Here is a 19389-nt window from a genome sequence, read left to right as displayed (position 1 = left end):
AATAAAATAGAAAACTGTTAAATTGTGATAATATTTCACAATATTACAGTTTTTCCTGTTTTTATCAAATACATTTGGTGAGAGACTTCTTTTAAAAACATGAAAAATCTGAATTATTCCAAACTTTTGACCTGTAGTGTAAATGTAAGTGTTTTGATTTACTGAGGAAATGGAGGTTTTAGGTCATAGTTTTGCTTGCTTAGAGTTTACATGCAGTTTGAATAGCGCTGGAAGAACAACCAGAAATGTTGTAGCAGATTTGAGGAGGACTAAATGTGCCTGACTCCCACCACCTGTCCATAGGACCCTGTTTGCTTAAAGTCCTTTTTATCATCGTCTGACCCTACATTTGTCTCGGCCCCTTAAATGTATAGAGCCCTTCCCCATATGTAAACCTGTATGTGCTTAATGTGATTAGCTGGCGAGAGGAAGTTTTGATGGTACATGAACAGCCTGAACACATATTTGGAGGTGGAGACATCGATCAATTGTAGGCTACTGGACAGTATTATGATTATGATGCACATTTCAGTTCTGTTGTTAAATTTGAAGATTAGTTCAACTGAAAGGTGTCATTACTGTAATTTCAATAGAGTGATGGGAAATGGATTGCATTGGACATGAAAGACTTGTCATGAAACAGCAAGAGAAAAGGCATCCAAACAATTTCAAAGAAGGAGGCATGGCTTTAGCTATAGTAATCTGAAAATGTACTGATTTGAACTGTAGCAACTTTATACTGTGAAATATCCCATTATTCATACCATAAAGCTTCCTTTCTTCCAAAAAAAAAAAAAAAAGATTGATGAAAGACCACAGGCAATCCTGAACAAAATGTATGTATGTAATTGCCTTAATACTGAATTGAAATAGGGAAGTGTGTAAATTAGACAGGTGCCTGTTATTTCAATTGTTTTAGTTATTACCAGATACTTTTCTTCTGTGAATAAACTTCAAGATCATTGTAACTCTGGTTTGTTAAAGGTACACTAACGTTTGAGTAATGTTTAAAAAGAATATGCATGCATTTTGCGGAAGAACACTGTTTTAGTTGTGCTCCGGCTCTGCGGATGAATATGGTTATTCTACTGCTCATAAAACATTTGCTAAGCAGTTTAGATCTCTCAAGCTGACTAAGACTGTGGCTATACCCATAGGTTCTTACTTGGAAAAAAAATAAACTGTTCAATACAATATATATTACTCACCTGTTGAGTAATAAAAACGCCATCTGAGTGTCGCTTTTACAACATTTCAACTCCCTCAGTTCTTGTCATCTCCGTAGCCAATGTTGTTTTATTATGAGCGCTGTTCTCTTTTGGACAGGAGACCTCTGTTCGCCTTTTTTCTTTTAAAAAAGGGGGTTTCCCCGGAGGTAATTTACACGATTAGCGTTCTCGCTCGTTGTGACAAGACAACTAACCTATGCCACTCCCACACCATATACGTGTCAAAGTAGCCGGAGCTACTTTTCTCTGTTACAGATATGACGAAACATGAACGGTCGAGTGACGTATGTACGCGATTTCACGTGAAAACCATCCCTCTAGGTTTTCAATATAAACACTTATAATAAGCTTACCATAGTAAATCGGGGTAAGGAAAAAAACATGTTTTGGAATAAGGATTTCTGATGTGTTGACTCGTTCTTTAAATTTCATTAATTTTGAACAAAACAAGTGACAGTGTACCTTTAACAAGATTTTTGTTTTTTAAATCAAATCGGATTTTTGGCTACAAATAATGAGAAATAACAATCAGAAACAATTCTACTCAAATTTATTTGCAAGATCTCCCATTACAGTTTCCTTCAATGGAATTGTACAAGTACATTATTTTTAACTGAAACAAAAGGCAAAGTTGCATAAAATAAACAGATGAAAGCAGCTGTGAATGGTGCAGTGTACATTCTTTTTCTTACAAAGTGAAAAGAAAAAAAAAAAGACAGTGATACATTACCATCTCAACATATAGCTCCACATACAATTTCTCTAATACAGAAAGTGACACTTCAAAATGTTGAACTGCACTCGAAGACAGAAACATGGACTGATGTCCTGTGAGAAATGTTCAGATTCTCCACCTACACAAACTATTCAGATCAACAATAAAGTCTATGCTTAAAACATACAACATACACTCTAGAACTCCCGAGACTGCACTCGGAGACAGTTTAGTGCAAGCATCAACTTGATTTCTTCAATGGAATAGAAAACCGACTGATCCTAGTTTCAGATAAACACTTCCAAATATGAGTCAAAATATGATAATCTGGGATAAAATGAAATTCTGTGCTAAACGTGACATACAAAAAAAAAAAAAAAAACCACGTTCACAAACACATTCCAGTGTTTTGCATTGTGTGAATGTGAAGAACATTTGGGAGAAGTTATTTCTCTGAGTGAGTGTCACTGAAAAAAAATTGCATCACCTATTATTAGTTCCACTGAAATGAGACCTTCTCATTCCTACCAAACTAATGGCACAGCACATCACTTGCATATGTAATTTACAGTAACACTTTTTTATTGTATTAATAAATATATTTTTTTTATCATTTAGGGTTAAACTAATCCAGTGAATGTGACTTCAAAAATATTTTTTTTGTGTGTGATTTATGTGTAACTTCACAGACTTTGGGTATCTGTCTTGATTAAAAATACAGCATAGATGTTATAAATCTGTAACCCTGTTTCTGGACATTAAAAACTCCTCTATTGTACAAAGCAAACAGATATTTAGCATACACACACTTATTTAGTTTTTTTGGTCCTATGCAAACCAGCCCTCAACGCATCAGATGGGCATATCCTGTCCCTTTAAACATGTGCACTTCATAAAGTAACAGATACTTTATTCTCATGTAACAACACTTTAGTGATATAGCGATGAAGTCTACATTTTACCCTTCGGTGTCCTAATGTACACGCACGCACACACACACACACACACACACACACACACACACACACACACACACACAATGAAAGAAAGGAGGAAAGAGACACATTCCCATAACTCAGAAACCTTCCAGTTTGGAATATGGATTGAGATTTCTGGATGCTTCCTTGGCTCAGGTTGAATCGTTTCAGGAGAAGTAGTGTTCCAGTTCCAAATAAAGGCTTGGGATATGCACTTCTTTCCGTCATTCTAATGGACAAGGATGTGATCCAGCTCCATACCATCCTTCACTGAAAGAGGTAAGAGGCAGCGTTATGACTGACAACTATGACAATACACGATCACATCTGAAACAGAGTGCCGTATGAATGGAACATAAATAGATCTAATATTCAAATACATTTAAAAAAAAAAAAATCATACACACAATGAATTGAATATGCTTTTCTGGTGAATGTTTGTTTAATTTTTTAACTAAATTTCCTTTTGAGGTTTTTTGAGAGTATATAAATAAAAAAAATGACACGGTAATGGTAACTGTCCTGATATCATAATGAAGAAGAAAAAAAACTGCATTAAAAAAAATTATTATGTAGTTAGGCAAAAAATTATTTAAAAAATGTTGTCTGCCAATTCAAAGTCTTGTATTCGCAGCCAAAAACCAAAACAGGAAGACCCTCATGCGTTAGGGTTAAAGGCACACTATGTAGTTTTTCGCCACTAGAGGTCGCCTATTCAAAACAAAGGCGTAGCTTGATGACTCCGAGATTGAGCGCGGAATCTTGGGAGTTGTTGTCTTCACCTCACAGCCAGTGGAAAATAATCGGGGCGGGACTCGGGCAGAAATCATGTTCATGGATGAGATTATTAATGTTCCTGTAGTATGAAGAAGAACAGGGCTGAGTGTTGTGGGAGCTGAACGAGACCGCTGGAGCGATTGCTAATGATAGACAAGCGCGACACACGGCTGGAGAGCAACGGAACTTTTATTATGTCACAGTCGCTGTTTCCGGTTCTTCTGGTCAAGCGTATGTGGGGTAAACCAGCACTGTTGATCATATTAGATATATTAGAGTGTGTTGAAAGTTATGTTATAATGCTTCTCTGTGCGTTCGCTCCGCGGCTGCTATGAGACACTTGTTGCACACTGCAGTAAGCTAGATCGATATTAGAATATCATATTAATAAATGCTGGATGGCTTGTGTTGCTAAATGGCATGAAATTAATTTGAAAACATTGAATGACAGAAAATGCTGTATTACTGTAAATTAACTTAGTCTCCGGTCAGTGTCCTGGTTAAAATTGCTTATTTCTCTGGATTTAAACATTCTTGGAAACATTTGGGATAATGCAAGTACACAAGTCAACAAATATATATAACACTGTTATAGTAGTTTTTGGATATTTTAATCCAAGAACCTTACATATGGTGCCTTTAATAAGTCTCTTAAAATATCAGATCATTTGACATTATTACAAGGCAAAATTAGTTCAAACAATGATATTAATTAATTAATAATTCATGATAATTGCAAAAAATAAATTTTACTTAGAAAAATATATTTTTAAAAAATTGTATAATTAAGATGTGCCCACTCGCATGTATTCAAGGTGTAAGGAGTGGATTTTTTTTTTGTATTATATAAATTATTTTAAAATTCTAGTAATTTTATGTGCTTTTGTCATTTTTATTTTAGTTTTTTAATATATTTCTATTTAGCTTTATTACATTTTTAAAAAATTGTATAATTAAGATGTGCCCGCTCGCATGTATTCAAGGTGTAAGGAGGGGGAAAAAATGTTTGTATTATATAAATTAATTTAAAATTCTAGTAATTTTTGGTGCTTTTGTCATTTTTATTTTAGTTTTTTAATATATTTCTATTTAGCTTTATTTTTTATTTCAGTTATAGTTTTAGTAATTTTAGTACTTAAATGCCAAGGCAACTTTTTTAAAAGGTATGTTTTTGGCCTTTTTGTGCCATTATTGAATAGGACAGTAGAGATTTTGACAGGAAAGCGTGTGGTGGAGAGAGGGGGGAAAGGGATCGGCAAAGGACCTCGAGCTGGGAATCAAACTCAGGTCGCCGTAGCCACAGTTGTGCTTATGTCGGTGTGCTAACCACTGGGCAACATTTTTTTTTATATACATGTACTTTATGTTTTTTATCTAATAATTATCATATTTTATATTTAATTAATCATATTTCATATGCATTTCATTTAACAAAAAGTTATTATTAACTATACCAAAACCAACATGAATAGACAGAGTACATTTCTATAAACCGGGAACCTATTTGTCAATGATAAATATACACACACCAACACTCCTCAGGCACTGAGAAACTCCTGATCACTGCGTCCAATAGCGTCTGGGTTGGACAGAGGGTCAAGATCTGCAAAGAGGTTAAACCAGGCAGACATGTCCCTGGAGCTTCCTTTAGGTGCTAAAAGACACAGAGACACGAATCACTACAGAAACAGTAACGATTGTCAGTGTCCATCTACAGTTTGAAATGTCATCAAACTCTCACCACTGGCAGAAGAATTTGGAGTATTCTGTGTAGGCTGAGACTGTCCTCCACTAGGTGGTGGTTGGAGAGGTGGGGCTTGAAACATAGGTGGAGTCGCCCATCCTGAATAACAGAAAGAGAATGAATACGAATGATCAGCATGACACTGACTGCACTGCATACTAGTAGCACAACAAAACTGCGCTTTTCATTCCTAAAGCCACTAGAGAGCAAACTAAACAATTTGTCGAACCTGTGGTGCTGAGGCTATGGTCCAGGAGTTGCGATGGCAGAAAGCCAGTGTGTGTGTTTGCAGTTTCTGCTTGCAGTGAGGCGGCAGCAACAGGAGCAGGAGGGGCCTCGAAAGAGCCGAAAGCATCCTGCCACGCCTTACTGAACTCACTAGCTCCCCCCGCAGCTCCAGGACTCAGCAGATCCTGCAGGAATGCCAGGTCACCTCGCTCTCCCTCCTCTTCTTTCCCTTCGACAGAATGTAAAGCCTCAGACAGCAGATCCCTGCCTGCTACAATAAAAAGAAAATAATGAGGTTTTTAAACTGCAAAATGGAATTGCTTCCTCAGGACTTTTGTCTTGTTTTCCAGGACAAATATTTAAACATTCTTAACCATATAAAGCCTACTGTATAATTGATACACACATTTATAAGGCCTCTAAATTATCAACATGATCAAAACTTTGTTAAAATACCTGTTTGTACACAATCTACTACAAGCCTTCTGTCGTCTTATTGATAGTTTATTCTTTTTTAGCAAGTGAAAGGCCTTTTAATATAATTCGAAAATTGTCCCCCTTCAGGTAGTCGTACACTTGTCTTTTTGGTTTGAAATCTTTACTGATTTTTATAAATTAAATGTAAATATAACTTTTATATTGTTTGTAATATTACAAGATGAACACTAAATAGACTAAAGCAACTTAGGTTTACTAAATTATACATATATATATATTTTTTAGAAAAATCATGTTGTATCAATCTAAGTATCCTATATGATACTTTCATCATAAAACAAAGCATTTAAATTAATTTAACAGACACGATTGGGAGACAAAGTGATGAATGATATTTATATGCATTTTATGTAAGTAGTCTGCTAAATAAGATTTAATTTATTTACATTACAAGCTCTCAGAATTTCATCTTACTTTTGGTCATATACGGTGCATCCGGAAAGTATTCACAGTGCTTCACTTTTTCTACATTTTGTTTTGTTGCAGCCTTATTATAGAATTTTGAGGAAAATAATGAATTTATTCAATTTTGGAATAAGGCTGTCACATAACAAAATGTGGAAAAAGTGAAACACTGTGAATACTTTCCGGAGGCACCAACTGCACCAAATTGCATATTTTTGCTAGGTTTGGGCCTTTTAATAAAAGTGAGGTGTTTTTTTCCTTATTGCATATGAGCTCCATATTCTCCTATATCATACTATATGACCCATAAAAGCCTATCAAATATGATGGGTAACAAAAAACACATGTGCAAACTATTATTAATTATATTATGTATAAAGGTTCAATAAACTGCTCTATTTCAAAATAAAAAATCTGATTATTATTTAAAATGTCAGGCTGTACAGAATAAACCAAGAAACATTTACTTGAGAATTAAAATTACAAGATATTAAGTCTTGTTTTCTCAATAAGGTATTCACATTTTGGAAGAAAAATTATAATAATTTGCCAGTGGTGTTAGAAAAATCAACTTAGGGAAAAATTTATTTGTATTTTTACACCATTGGCAATTATGTTTTAAGCTGCTTAAAATCACTTAATTCTGATACATTTGTTTTAGAAAGCAAAACTGAATATATAATTTTGCTTTAAGTAAATTTATCTTGGTTTTAGAATGTTTAGATATTTGTACAGGAAGACAAGACAAAAATACTGAGAAAAGAAATCATGCAGCACAAAACAAATAGGAAGCTTAAGGAAAAAAACTGAGAGGCTTCAAGAAACACATGGTTACATAATTTAAATATAACAGCATAAAGGTTAACAGAAATATTAGTTCATCAGCAACAAAAAGCAAACGTAAATTTAGGTTAAAAATGAAAGAAATCCTAGAAAGAGTGCATAAAAATTACAATGACCACAAAAAGACTGGAAAAAATAAAGCACCTTGAAAAAAGATTTAAGAATTGCTTAAGAAAAGAAAGAGCACTGTTGTGTTAATGGAGACAGGGTCAGAAACCAGTTCAGAAGAGAATCTGAAAGAGCAATAAACATTAAAGGTTTTTGAATATTTCTTATAGAACCTAAGACATATAGATCAGGGTGTTAAAGCACATCCGAAGGAGGTTTAAGATTGATTTTAGAGAGTAAGAAGAACAGGCCGTAAGGGAGCCCTTGGCATTGAAGAGATGCCCAGTCGAGCATTTATACCCATTTCAGATCGTAGGCTGCTTGGTAACGCATCCTCATATGAGGCGCCTATGCCCCACTCAATAGCAGACGTCCTCGATATCTGAGGCTGCATAGCGGACATGGATGGGTGTAGGGTCGGAGTCATGGTTGGAGTAAGAGAAGGGACTGAGCCAAGCTCAGGGGTCATTAACAGAAGGTCGTCATCTGTGCTAGATCCACCAATGGGGCCTAATTGTTCATTCAAGGCTGCTGTACAGGGGCGGAGGTGAGCATGAGAGATAAAAACAGACATACAGTAAATAAAAGCCAAATGCACAGCACTAGAAGTTGCACTGACTAGACAAAAAGTTGATTAATTCTACCACTATTTAATGCTTAAGCCTGTACCAACTAGTCATGGATCATATGACTTCAGTTGCTGCTTCTTCATTGCGACAGTTAGGGCTGGGTGGTCTGACAATAAAACAATATAAAATGCCAACCCACTGAAATATATATATTGGGGTATGTACATTTATCCACAATATGGAGTACTGCCAGTACAACTGTAATGTTACGGCAATAAAGAAACAGACTAATTTAAAAAAAAATTACACTTGAATGACAATGCAAATAGCAGGGTTGGGCGATAAACAGATATACATGATAAAACTGGCAAATATTGTATTATTGTCTGTCACAGTTAGGCTTGTGAAGCTGCAGTGTTACACTGTAATGCTTTTTAAGTCTTAATAGTTTTGTCTTGAAAGCGATTTTAAACCATTCAATCAAGATCAATAAGACTCAAAATAATATTAAATTTGGTACACACAAAAAGCCTCCTGTCACAGAGTTATTAAAATGCCTGTGTTGGTAAGTATTCACGTAAACACAGTTTGTTATGTCTTAAGTGAATGTTAACAGTTGGGAAAGTTGCTGCCATTGTGACATTAATGTTTATCAAACAACAAGAAGAGAAAAATCAGTCAAAGCTCTTGACTAAACCACTTTTATCGTTTTAATAAGAATCCTTGTATATTTAATTAACAGTGTAGACTGGGCAGTGTTTTATCCTACATTCGATCCATTTATTCAATTTGGTAGTATTTTGTACTTCTGTTACTTCTGAAAAACTAAAAAGCGTTTCGTTCTGTTGTATCTATTTGTCCTATTGCTTGCAATTAGTTTCTTTGTTCTTATTTCATTACTGACTGTTTACCTATTTTCCGTAAGCATATTAGTTAAATAATTAGCATATTAGTTAACAGTGAATCATTGTGAAATGTTAATGTTATTTAAAATTGGCATAGTAACAACATTATTTCTAGCAAAAATAACTACGTTGTTAGTCATATCGCCTACCCCTAGTAAGCAGTATGAACTGGACAATGGAGATATGCAAACGTCCGTTTCTCACACACATTAGCTTCACAGAACACTTATGGCCCTGTACATAAGAATTATACATGCCAATATTAAGCCAATATTCCGGTTTCTGGAAATCCGAATAGAACAGCTGGCATATGCAAATACTAATCAGATTCCACCATAACTGAACACTGTGTGTCCAAACAACAACTCTGTGATATTAGATACAGGCTGTTTCCAATACATCACATTCTTGTGCGCTACTGCAAGGACTTGAATAAGAAATAATAAGTAAATTAAATGACTGTCCAAAGTTACTAAAACATCATTTGACATTTAGCTTGATAATTGACTACTCTTCTGGATGACTAGTTATGACTAGTTATTTAGTAACAATATTTAGTAACAATGAGTTGTCGTGCAAGGCCACACATACATACACACACACACACACAACTTACCAGAGTCCAGACTGGCACACAAAGAACTGTCAGACCCTCTACTCTGCCCATCTACTGCATGAGTAGAAACTGGTAAAGATAAAACATAAAATAAAAAGATAGAACATCTAAGATGTATGAGGCTTTGAGAGTTTTTCTAGAATGTGTTTTAAAAGCTGAACATACCAGTTTCTGCCAGCTGTTCATCTTCAAGTGAAACAAGACTGAAACATAAACATACAAACATCAAATTAAATTGATAGGCACACTGATGCATGACTAAATGGATGCATAATTTCTAAGATGGAAAGAGATGATTCACATTACTATGACATACACAGTATCATAAGAATTACAAAACACCTTAAATCTAAATTGACAAATTACAGTGAGTCACTCTGATATTTCTAGGAAGCGGTGTTGGTCTAACAGTTGTCACAAAATTGTACTACAGCATGTCTAACACAGATGGCACAGAAATAAATACACCGTCTCATCTACTACTGCCAAAACAGGAAATGACAGTGGACTGTGTTTCCTGTTCACGAAGGCAGCAGGAGTTTCTAATAGAATTACAATGTTCCACTCACAGATCAGTAACCAAAGCCTTCAAAGAGGCCTCTCGCCTGAAGATACCCAATCTGAGGAAATCGGAGGGTTGCAGGGAATGAGGAAAGAGAGTGAATGAGTGATCTGACAATGAGAGGCAAGTGAGGCGCCGTCAAGGGGAAGAAATGTTTTGTTGATGAAAAAAGATGAAAGCGAAAACTGGGACTGCTAGATGTGTCTGTGTGAGATTCACTGGCCATGCAATGTATACTGCACACAATAGAATGTAAAGAACAAGCTGAAAAGCAGCAAAATGGCTGGTTAATGTCCAAAAATGCTGCAAAATGGACACGGCCAATGTCTGAGTTCTCACTTTTCTGAATGTGTCTTTTTGTCCTTGTCTTTGCTGTCCTCTGCTAGATGTGCAGAGGCAATCTGGTCCAATGGGTCCCTCAGTTCCTGTGATGAGACATATAGTCAAATGAGGATTCAGATCACATCACAAGAGTTTATTTTCTGACATTTGTGCATGGACACCTACTTTGAGGGTAGTGAATTGGTAGGGTACATATCCTTTGAAGGCCTCATGGATGCCAGACATCACATGTGCAGTCTTCTCCCAGTACTGTAGGAGTGTTGTCTACGGGGAAAAAAAGTTACCAAAATAAGAGTGAAACAGGTTTAATTAGGAAAAACAGGCGGAAGGAATTAAGTGTTACCTGGTAAGTGCATAACGAATGTGAAAGCATGTTGCAGCGACTGGCTCCCAGCATGTCCACTTTCTGACAAACATCATTCTTCAGCTTATCGAAATGCACTTTTGTTCCTCTTACCTGGGCCTGAACCTGATCATAAACACACACAGATAGCAGAACATTTCCACCTCCATGTATATAGATAGAATCCCTCCATCGCTCGCTTTGTGTGGTCTCACCTTACGAAATTTCTCCAGTTGTTTGTAAGTATCTGGGTCTAGTTCCTGTGAGACGTCCTTCATCCAGAGCAGAGCTCCACGATACTCAGTCCGGGCTTTCTCCATCCGGCTTACTGTCAGCAGGGTGTCAGCGATGGCTCTCCTCCGGAATGTCTCCACTTCCTGTTCAAATCGATGGAGAGGGGTACACAGAGCCAACCTGGGCATGACAGAGGACAAGATAACAGGGATATCATTGTCACTGACTTAATCACTGATTACAGACGAGTGTTGAGTAGCACGGAAGGATAGAGAGATGTTACAACCAAGATTGTGGTTTTACTAATTTGTGTGTGTCTTTAGTTTGTAGAATATAGAAATATTCTTTCTATGGCTTCCAAAGTAACTTAAATGAATAATTAACAAACAATTTAACTGAAATGAAATTTGTATAAATGATGCTAACATTCTTATACTACCAACGCTGCATTTATTCGATAAAAATACGATAAAAACATGTATTAAAATAAAAAAATTTGTAACAATATTTCACAATATTAATGCCTTTTCTTTTTTTTGGGGGGGGGTGATAGGCTCAATAGGCTCTCAGTGGTGGTACGGTACAGTAGAAACAGATCAGCAGCTGTTGTGGGAGGTGGGACTGCTTTAACTTCCTATGAAAATAGAGTCTTTGCTGGGCCCTCTTCGCCTGGTGAGAGATGTTCACTGACCATGCAAGGTCTAGTGAGATGTAAACGCCAAGGAACTTGAAACTATCCACTCTCTCCACCTTCTCTACTAACACACTGAGAGCAAGATGCACAGTGCATCTGGATCTTCTAATGTCTATTATCATCTCTTTAGTTTTTGTGATGTTAAGGTCCAGATTATTATCAGTACACCACTCCACCAGATGTTTAAAGGGGGGGTGAAATGCATGAGCTTTTTACACTGTTAAAGACTTGGATTCCCATCTTAAACATGAACAAAGTTTCAAAAAAAAAGTGGGACGTTTGATGGAGTATTTCAGTGCCAAAAATACTCCTTCCGGTTTCTCATAAGTTTCGGAAAGTTTTTTTCGAGTATGGGTTTATGTGATGTCAGATGGGGCAGAATGTCCTTGTACGGGCCGTACGGACTCTTCTCCCGGAAGGGCGCACACGCGACTAGAGCGAGAGAGCAAAAGCTTTAGGGAAGCCGGCTGTGCTGCAGTCACAGGACTTCACGAAATCAACAATGTCACCAAAGATGTGTGTTTTTGGTTGTCTTGGTGAGACAATCATGTTGTTCCGGAGCAGCAACGGAGTTGTGCAAGTGTTTGTTCCCTGAATTTCGGCGACGATGGTTTATAAACAAGGTACAGTTCAACTCCGGATTTGTAGCTCGCCTAATGCTGAAAGATGGAGCAGTCCCACCGATTAAGGTTCACGGTTGTGTTTTGGTAGTAGGCGGTGAGTAAAAATGCTTCAAATGTCTTTGTGTTGTTAGCTATCGATTCCATTGTTTTTCTATGTATACATGCATAGCTCAACGCAATAGCTGCACGCGCTCGTCATTCTTTATCTCCGCCCGAACGATACGCCTCCAGCCGCTCAGCTTTTTTCGGAAAGACTCGGTACAGCATATCTTTCTTTTATAAATATAATAAAACTAAAGACTTTTCGGAGATATGAAAGATGCAATACTACTCTATAGGTACTCAAGATTGACATGAGATTGACTGAAAATGAGTGTTTCACCCCCACCCTTTAACCTCCTCCATGTAGGCTGTTTCATCGTTAAGCGTTATCAGGCCTACTATGGTAGTATTGTCTTCAAATTTAACTATGGTGGAGGGGTGAATAGGAGAGCAGTCATATGTGAAAAGTGTGTAAAGGAGAGGGCTGAGGACACACCCCTGCAGTGCTCCTGTATTCAGGATCAAAGTTGATGAAGTGCAGCCTCCCATCTTGACAGTTTGGGGTCTGTTACGTAAGAAGCTAGCTGAGGTATTTGTGTTCATTCATACTATATTTCAAACAGCTAAATTAATGAAGAGCAAGTAGCCTGAATAAGTGCAAACTCTAAAACTACGTTTTTTTTATATCAAATAGGTGGGTTGCCTGATCGACTGTCGTTTCAGGTTCCCCTGTTTGATGATGAGTTGTTGGAGGACTAGTTCATTAGTCAACAATCATGACTTTTTCCCTAACTGTGATGTGTTAAATAATGACATATGCACATAACAACTACCAAAATATCATGAAATGGAGCAATGAGTTATTTTAAGCCCCAATTTGTTCATATTTGTGCCCACCTTTGCTTGGCGGAACAGCAGAGGGCTTTACTGGTGGCATCCATCATATTGCCTGCTTTTGTTTTATCATGCTCTGCCTGGAAGCGCAGGAACAGCCCGAGCTCATTCTCCTCTTGAGAAAGGTCTGAAGAGAGGAGGTCACAGGGGGCAAAAACAGGGTTATGACCACAACAATAACTCATAGTATTGGTAACGATATATGGCTTGATTAGATGCGTTGAAAACACTAGAACCACAAAACCAACTTCATAGAGTTTATCTTATAATTAACTTTCGACTTGACCATAACAGTACACACAGAAACTGAGAAAATGTATGCCACTGCATGCAATGGCTTTCAAAACAAGCTGAACAAGACTTCTAGTGTTTGTGCACACAAAGAGGGTGGAAGATCATGTTCCTCACTCACGTGTGATTCTTTGCTGGTATTTCTCAATTACTTTGAGGAGTTCCGTGCAAGTGTTCTGGACTGAACGGAAAAACTGAAGGAAACAGACACACATTATCATTAACAAATGCATTTTAAAAGTTCTTTATTTTAGTTTTTTATTAGAAATGTTAAAAAAGGAAGCAATATTTCTGAGTTTGTTGCTACACACCATAAAATATCTGAGCCTTTCATTCTCTTCAGCATTTATATACTCAGACAGAACATTTGGTCACCCACACGAACGTCTCCAAAAACCCAGAAAACACATTAGAAAAGAAAAAAAAAAGCATTTCCAGTCTTGCTGTCATGGCAACAAAGGATGTTAAGTCCCTGACAGTCTGAGAGAGCAGGAGAATGTGTACACTTGTGCTCTACCGGAAAGAAGAAATTCGTGCAACAAACAAATGACTCATTATGGTTGAGCTGCCTTTGTTCTAGAGAGTTTCGAGAGCTAGAAATAGGATATATTCTCCAAATATAGAAATAGGACTCATTCCCAGCATTTAATAGTGGGATGAAAATATTGGGCTGTAGAAAATACTCAATAACTCAAGTTCTAAGACCTTGAAAATATTAATGAGAACAATACTCTTCCATAAGTTTGGGGTCAGTTAGACTTTTTTAAAGAAATAATACTTCTATTCAGCAAGGATGCATTAAATTGATCAAAAGTTACAGCAAAGATATTTATAAAGTTACAAAAGATTTTAATTTCAAATAAATTGTTATTTTGAATATCAAAAGAATTAAAAGCATCCTGAAGATCAAAGCATCCTGAAAAAATGTATGACAGTTTTCACAAAAATATTAATCAGAACAATTATTTCCAACAATGATAATAATAATAAATGTTATTTAAGCACCAAATCAGCATATTCAAAAGACTTCTGAAGATCATATGACACTAAAGACTAGAGTAATGGCAGCTAAAAAAATCTGCTTTGGAATTTTTTGGGAATAAATTAGATTTGAAAACATATTAAAATACAAAAGAGTTATATTGTATTAAATTGTACATTTTATTCATATTTCACAATATTATATTGCTTGTATTTATACTTTTTTACTGTATTTTTTATTAAATAAACACATCCTTGTTGAGTATATGAGATGTCTTTCAAACACATTGAAAAATCTTACCGACCCCACACTTTTGAAAGGTGGTGTAGGTGGTAATTTAGCAGAAGTTGTTATCCAAAGCAACTTGCATTATACTTATTACAGGGCACAATGGTGATAGGTCATGGCTCACACCAGCAACCTTCCGGTTATCAGCTCTGAGCTCTGCCACCCTCCTAGAATAGTCAGAAACATTCTTCTTCTGACAGATCTTATTAAGAGTAAAACACACACTTTATTCTCTTCCAGGAAAGTGACCAAAATTATTGGTCTATTAGTGGGGTCATCTTTGTATTAGTATATTATCATGAGCATCAAATTAAATACGGCATCTACCCAGACTAAGGTCCATGTGTGCTGATGAAAGTGTGAGCTCTGCAGGTGAGGCCTACATTCAGGTTACTGTTTAACTCTCAAGCACAGGTCTGACAAACAGAACACCCTCAGGAATCAGATTTGTACAACAGGCTCTCCTAAACAAACACGGTTATTGAAGTCGCCTATGTAAAATCCGGCCACCATACCATAAGGATGCACCATAAGGATGATGGTTTTAAAGCTAAGAGGAAATAGAGCTTTGTGAGTAAACAGGATAAAAGCGATTCACTTGGACATAATGGCAGCTGTGGTTTTAAGTAGAAAGAACATGGATACACCTGCTCATTAAGCAAGCAGCCGAGGGGCTTATGGTGGCCTCTCTGCTGCTCTCTCGCACACTGGCACAGCCACAAAACCATCTAATGACCAGTAAACCAGGATATGCTTACGTGTAACAGCCCGAGGCAGGACAAGATTAGACAAGCACACATAAACAAACACACGCACACCCTTCCTCTAACTGTGAGTGGTCTACTGATTTTTATTAGGTCTTGATTAAAAGTAATCAGAGAGCCACTTTGGTTACTTTTACGTTACTATGTTACTTTTGCGTTACTTTTTCTCCCCTTGGCTAGCCATAGATCTGTCTCTTACAGACCAATATAGCATTATGCTGGGCTTGCTTGTTTGTTTTTTAATAACATGTTCGATTTTCTTTTTTTGCAAATGTAAAGGCCCTTGCAGGAGAAGAGTTCTGTTCAACACTTACTTCAGCAATAAAAAAGAAACACAAATGGGCTTTAACTAAAGGCATTTTTGCTTATTGGCTCATCAAATGCCAGCAGCAAAGACATTAAATAATAAAGTGAGATCAAATAAAGTATATTTATATTATTTAACAATGTATTATTTAATTATTGCCAACATTTAGTCAAGAACTACAATAACCATCATGTTTTCACAGCACATACAACACTCCCGGTTTCTCTCAACATGGATACAGGAGAGATGTCAGTCAAAAAAAAAGGGAAAACTTGCGCTACTTATTTGAAAAAGTAACTCAGATATGTTGTTGTCAATTTTCAAAAGTATGCATTACTTTACTCGTTACTTGAAAAAAGTAATCGGATTACTTAACTTTCGTTACTTGTAATGTGTTACCCTCAACACTGTCAATAATGGAGGATAGAGATCTTCATCACTCGCACATCCAGTCACCCAAATACAACACATTCACACTGAGTGTTAAAATATATCCAGGCTTAATAAAATCTGATCTTAAAGGAACCCGCCACTATTTTTGAAAATAGGCTCATTTTCCAACCCCCCTTCAGTTAAACAGTTGAGTTTTACCGTTTTCGAATCCATTTAGCCGATCTCTGGGTCTGGCGGTAGCATTTTTAGCATAGCTTACCATAGATCATTGAATCTGATTAGACCGTTAGCATCTCGCTCAAAAATCACTCAAAAATCATATATATATATATTTTTTTTTTTTTTTTTTTTTTTTTAATCACTTTATCTGATACAAGTAAATAAATGGATATCACTCTGGGTATTATATGGTTGTAAAATATGTCCTCATACAAGGTACAAACTGGTATACTACCATCAAAATAACAGCATTTATTTGAAATGGAAAACTTTAGTAATATTATAAATGTCTACAGTAACTTTTGATCAATTAATTGCATACTTTCTGAATAAAAAAAATTATCTTTCAACAAAAATTCTTACTGACCCCAAAGGGCAGTGTATCTTAAAAACTTTGCTACAAAGATACAAAACTGGTCCTTTGAATGAAGAAGTTCATTTCTGACACTGCTGGGCTATGTTAATGCTCACCAGTGTATAGGAGTTGTGTATCCTTCCTAAATCTGCTTTGGACTGATCTAATTTGGACTGTTGTGAAACAACAGAGATACAGGTACATAGGGAACGCACTGCCTGATTATGTAAAGAGAGAAAAGCAGTTGTGTGAGTGCATAAGAGAAAGACAGTCAAGAAAGAGAATGATAGATCCATTTGGACTGGATTTAACAGTTGTAACATCAAGCGCAGCTGATCAAAGTACAGCATCATCTAGAGCTTAATTCATCTCGTCCCTTCCCTGCCATCATGTGAAGGTACTCAATTAACCTCCCTCCATCTTATTCAGCCATTTCTCTGCCTTTGTGAGGCATCAAATGATAAAAAATAATTTGCTTTCTAATGTTAAAATCCGAGCCCAGTGGATGTGTACAGTTTCACATATTGCTGACCGAGTCAGTTAGTGAGGTCATTTTAACTACATTTAAAAATGTGCTCATACCTCTAATTTGGCATCAAGGTCTGCGTCAGATGCCACCACATACTCGTCTTCCTTTTTCCCGGTGGCCTTGATCAGAACCTGCTTGGTCTTCCAGAACTTCTTCTGCATGCGGGCCATGACCGAGCTGTCCTCCCCCAGAACTGCTCTGCCACTGAACATATCACTGGAGAACCTGAAAGAACATGCAGACATATATTTTTACATGAAGAATCTAAAAAGAGGAGGGGTAGCATTCATGGGGCGAAATTAAGATACAAACCCATAGCTGTCCATCTTCTTAATGAGAAGGGCTTAGATCTGCAAATGGGATAAAAACACTGTATCATCCTGCATTGATAATGCTAATAATAAGAAGAAATGTTTCGCGAGCAGCAAATAAGCATTTAGAATGATTCCTGAAGGATCATGTGACACTGAAGACTGAAGTAATGGCTGCTGAAATTTCAGGAATAAATACATATTAAAATATAAAACAGCTATTTTAAACTGTAAAAGATTTCACAATATCACTGGTTTTACAATATTTTTGATCAAATAAATGCAGCTTTGGTGGGCATAAGAGAGAAAAACATTACAAAATCTTACTGGCCCCAAACATTAGAATGGTATGCATGTTACAAAAATACATTTTAGTACTTACTTTTCGAAAATCAGCGGCGGCATTCAGCAGACACTGAAATTAATGAGACAAAAATCAATGCCAAACATTAAAAAATGTAAATAACATAGTTAAATTGTTTCAAAATTACAAATTAAGAGGCACTGGACAATTAAAATTAATAATGAATAAATCTGAGATGAGGAAATTCAGAAATTTGCCCTTTGCAAACTGCTGTCTTTGTTCATTCGAGATAACAGCTGTTAGCTCTCACAATGACTGCCATGTCCCTCACGGTCATAATTTCCCAAATTCAATGACACATATAGCATCCAAATAAAAGCAAAAGCAAACGTTTAATGCTAGTCAAAAGAAACTACAATAAGAACCAAACGCCGGTCCTCATGACTAGTTTTTTTTTAAGCAATATCAAAGTTTGTTTTGACAATTTTGTTACTAAATACAACATAAACAGTATTTACCCCCACAAAACAATACGTAGCTATGTGACATGTAGTGTTTATGAGCTGACGCTGTTCTGATCGCACCTTCCTCCCCATCCAACTCATCTCATCATGGGTCTGGTTACAGTGTTGCAAGCCGCCAGCTCGCTTTTATCACATTTGCTTGTATTTTTCCACGCATTTCGTTGTACACAACTGCTACTCTGTTTTAATACATTTGTTTAACCATGTGTTTATATCGTTTACAAGACTCTTTGCAAAGATAAACGAATACATATTATAAAAAGGCATAGTTACCGGATCCCAAACAAGATAAGGAGTCATCGAGCTCGCGCTGCGTTTCCCTATAATAACCCCATTAACTTATAACACAAAGGTGATATGACGACTTCAGTTTGCAGTTCGTAACTGACACTGTACGAGTCGTGATATTTTAAAGTTTGCATTCATCAAATATGAGTGTATATATTTTAAGGAATTGTTATAAGGGAATCGCATTTCCTTACCCGCTGACGTTGCCGTGATGGGAACGTTCACGCACGTCATTCCAGTGAGCTGAGAGACATCGAGAGCGCATGCGCAAAAACAGTCAGCACCAGAGACAACCTTATCAATGGATTGAAGAATATATTCGTCTTTTAAAAATTAATTGGCTTAAACGTTTCCTTCACAATCAATCTTCTATTTGGAGTATAATCCCAAGATATATCTTTTCTCAATTAGGAGGTATACATTTCCTTTTAATGTGCAATTATTCAGTTAGTAAACTTCCTGTCAAACTTTCCAATTATCATCAGC

At 36.5% G+C, this 19389-nt stretch overlaps 1 protein-coding gene across 5 annotated transcripts; it reads right to left on the bottom strand.

Moving 5' to 3' along the window:
• Positions 1-1762: 1762 nt before the first annotated feature.
• ical1 (islet cell autoantigen 1-like) lies at positions 1763-19164 on the bottom strand. Of its 5 annotated transcripts, none has more exons than XM_079839968.1 (17): positions 19098-19164; positions 18170-18202; positions 17789-17826; positions 17530-17701; positions 13761-13833; positions 13352-13475; positions 11077-11275; positions 10862-10987; positions 10684-10782; positions 10516-10601; positions 9780-9817; positions 9615-9683; positions 7825-8055; positions 5672-5941; positions 5440-5541; positions 5228-5352; positions 1763-3191 (listed from the first exon to the last, which is right to left on the bottom strand). In XM_079839968.1, exons 3-16 carry the CDS (start codon positions 17800-17802, stop codon positions 5237-5239), a joined length of 1719 nt encoding a protein of 572 aa, XP_079696094.1. In that variant the 5' UTR covers positions 17803-17826; positions 18170-18202; positions 19098-19164; the 3' UTR covers positions 1763-3191; positions 5228-5236. The 5 variants fall into 5 exon arrangements, with proteins under 5 accessions (XP_079696094.1, XP_079696095.1, XP_079696097.1 ...); XM_079839969.1 differs by having other exon boundaries at positions 18889-19143; XM_079839971.1 differs by lacking the exon at positions 7825-8055.
• Between the last annotated feature and the right edge of the window lie 225 nt (positions 19165-19389).

The sequence above is a fragment of the Gobio gobio genome, assembly GCF_949357685.1.
Source record: "Gobio gobio genome assembly, chromosome: 17".
NCBI classification, from domain to species: Eukaryota; Metazoa; Chordata; class Actinopteri; order Cypriniformes; family Gobionidae; genus Gobio; species Gobio gobio.
This window is presented reverse-complemented; position numbering and strand designations above follow the sequence as displayed.

What these genes read in the sequence shown, in the direction of transcription:
- ical1 (XM_079839968.1), bottom strand. An exon ending in ATACCAGCAAAGAATCACAC is followed by an intron (nt 13,476 to 13,760) that starts GTGAGTGAGGAA and finishes TCCTCTCTTCAG; the next exon opens with ACCTTTCTCAAGAGGAGAAT. An exon ending in TCCAAATTCTTCTGCCAGTG is followed by an intron (nt 5,353 to 5,439) that starts GTGAGAGTTTGA and finishes TGTGTCTTTTAG; the next exon opens with CACCTAAAGGAAGCTCCAGG.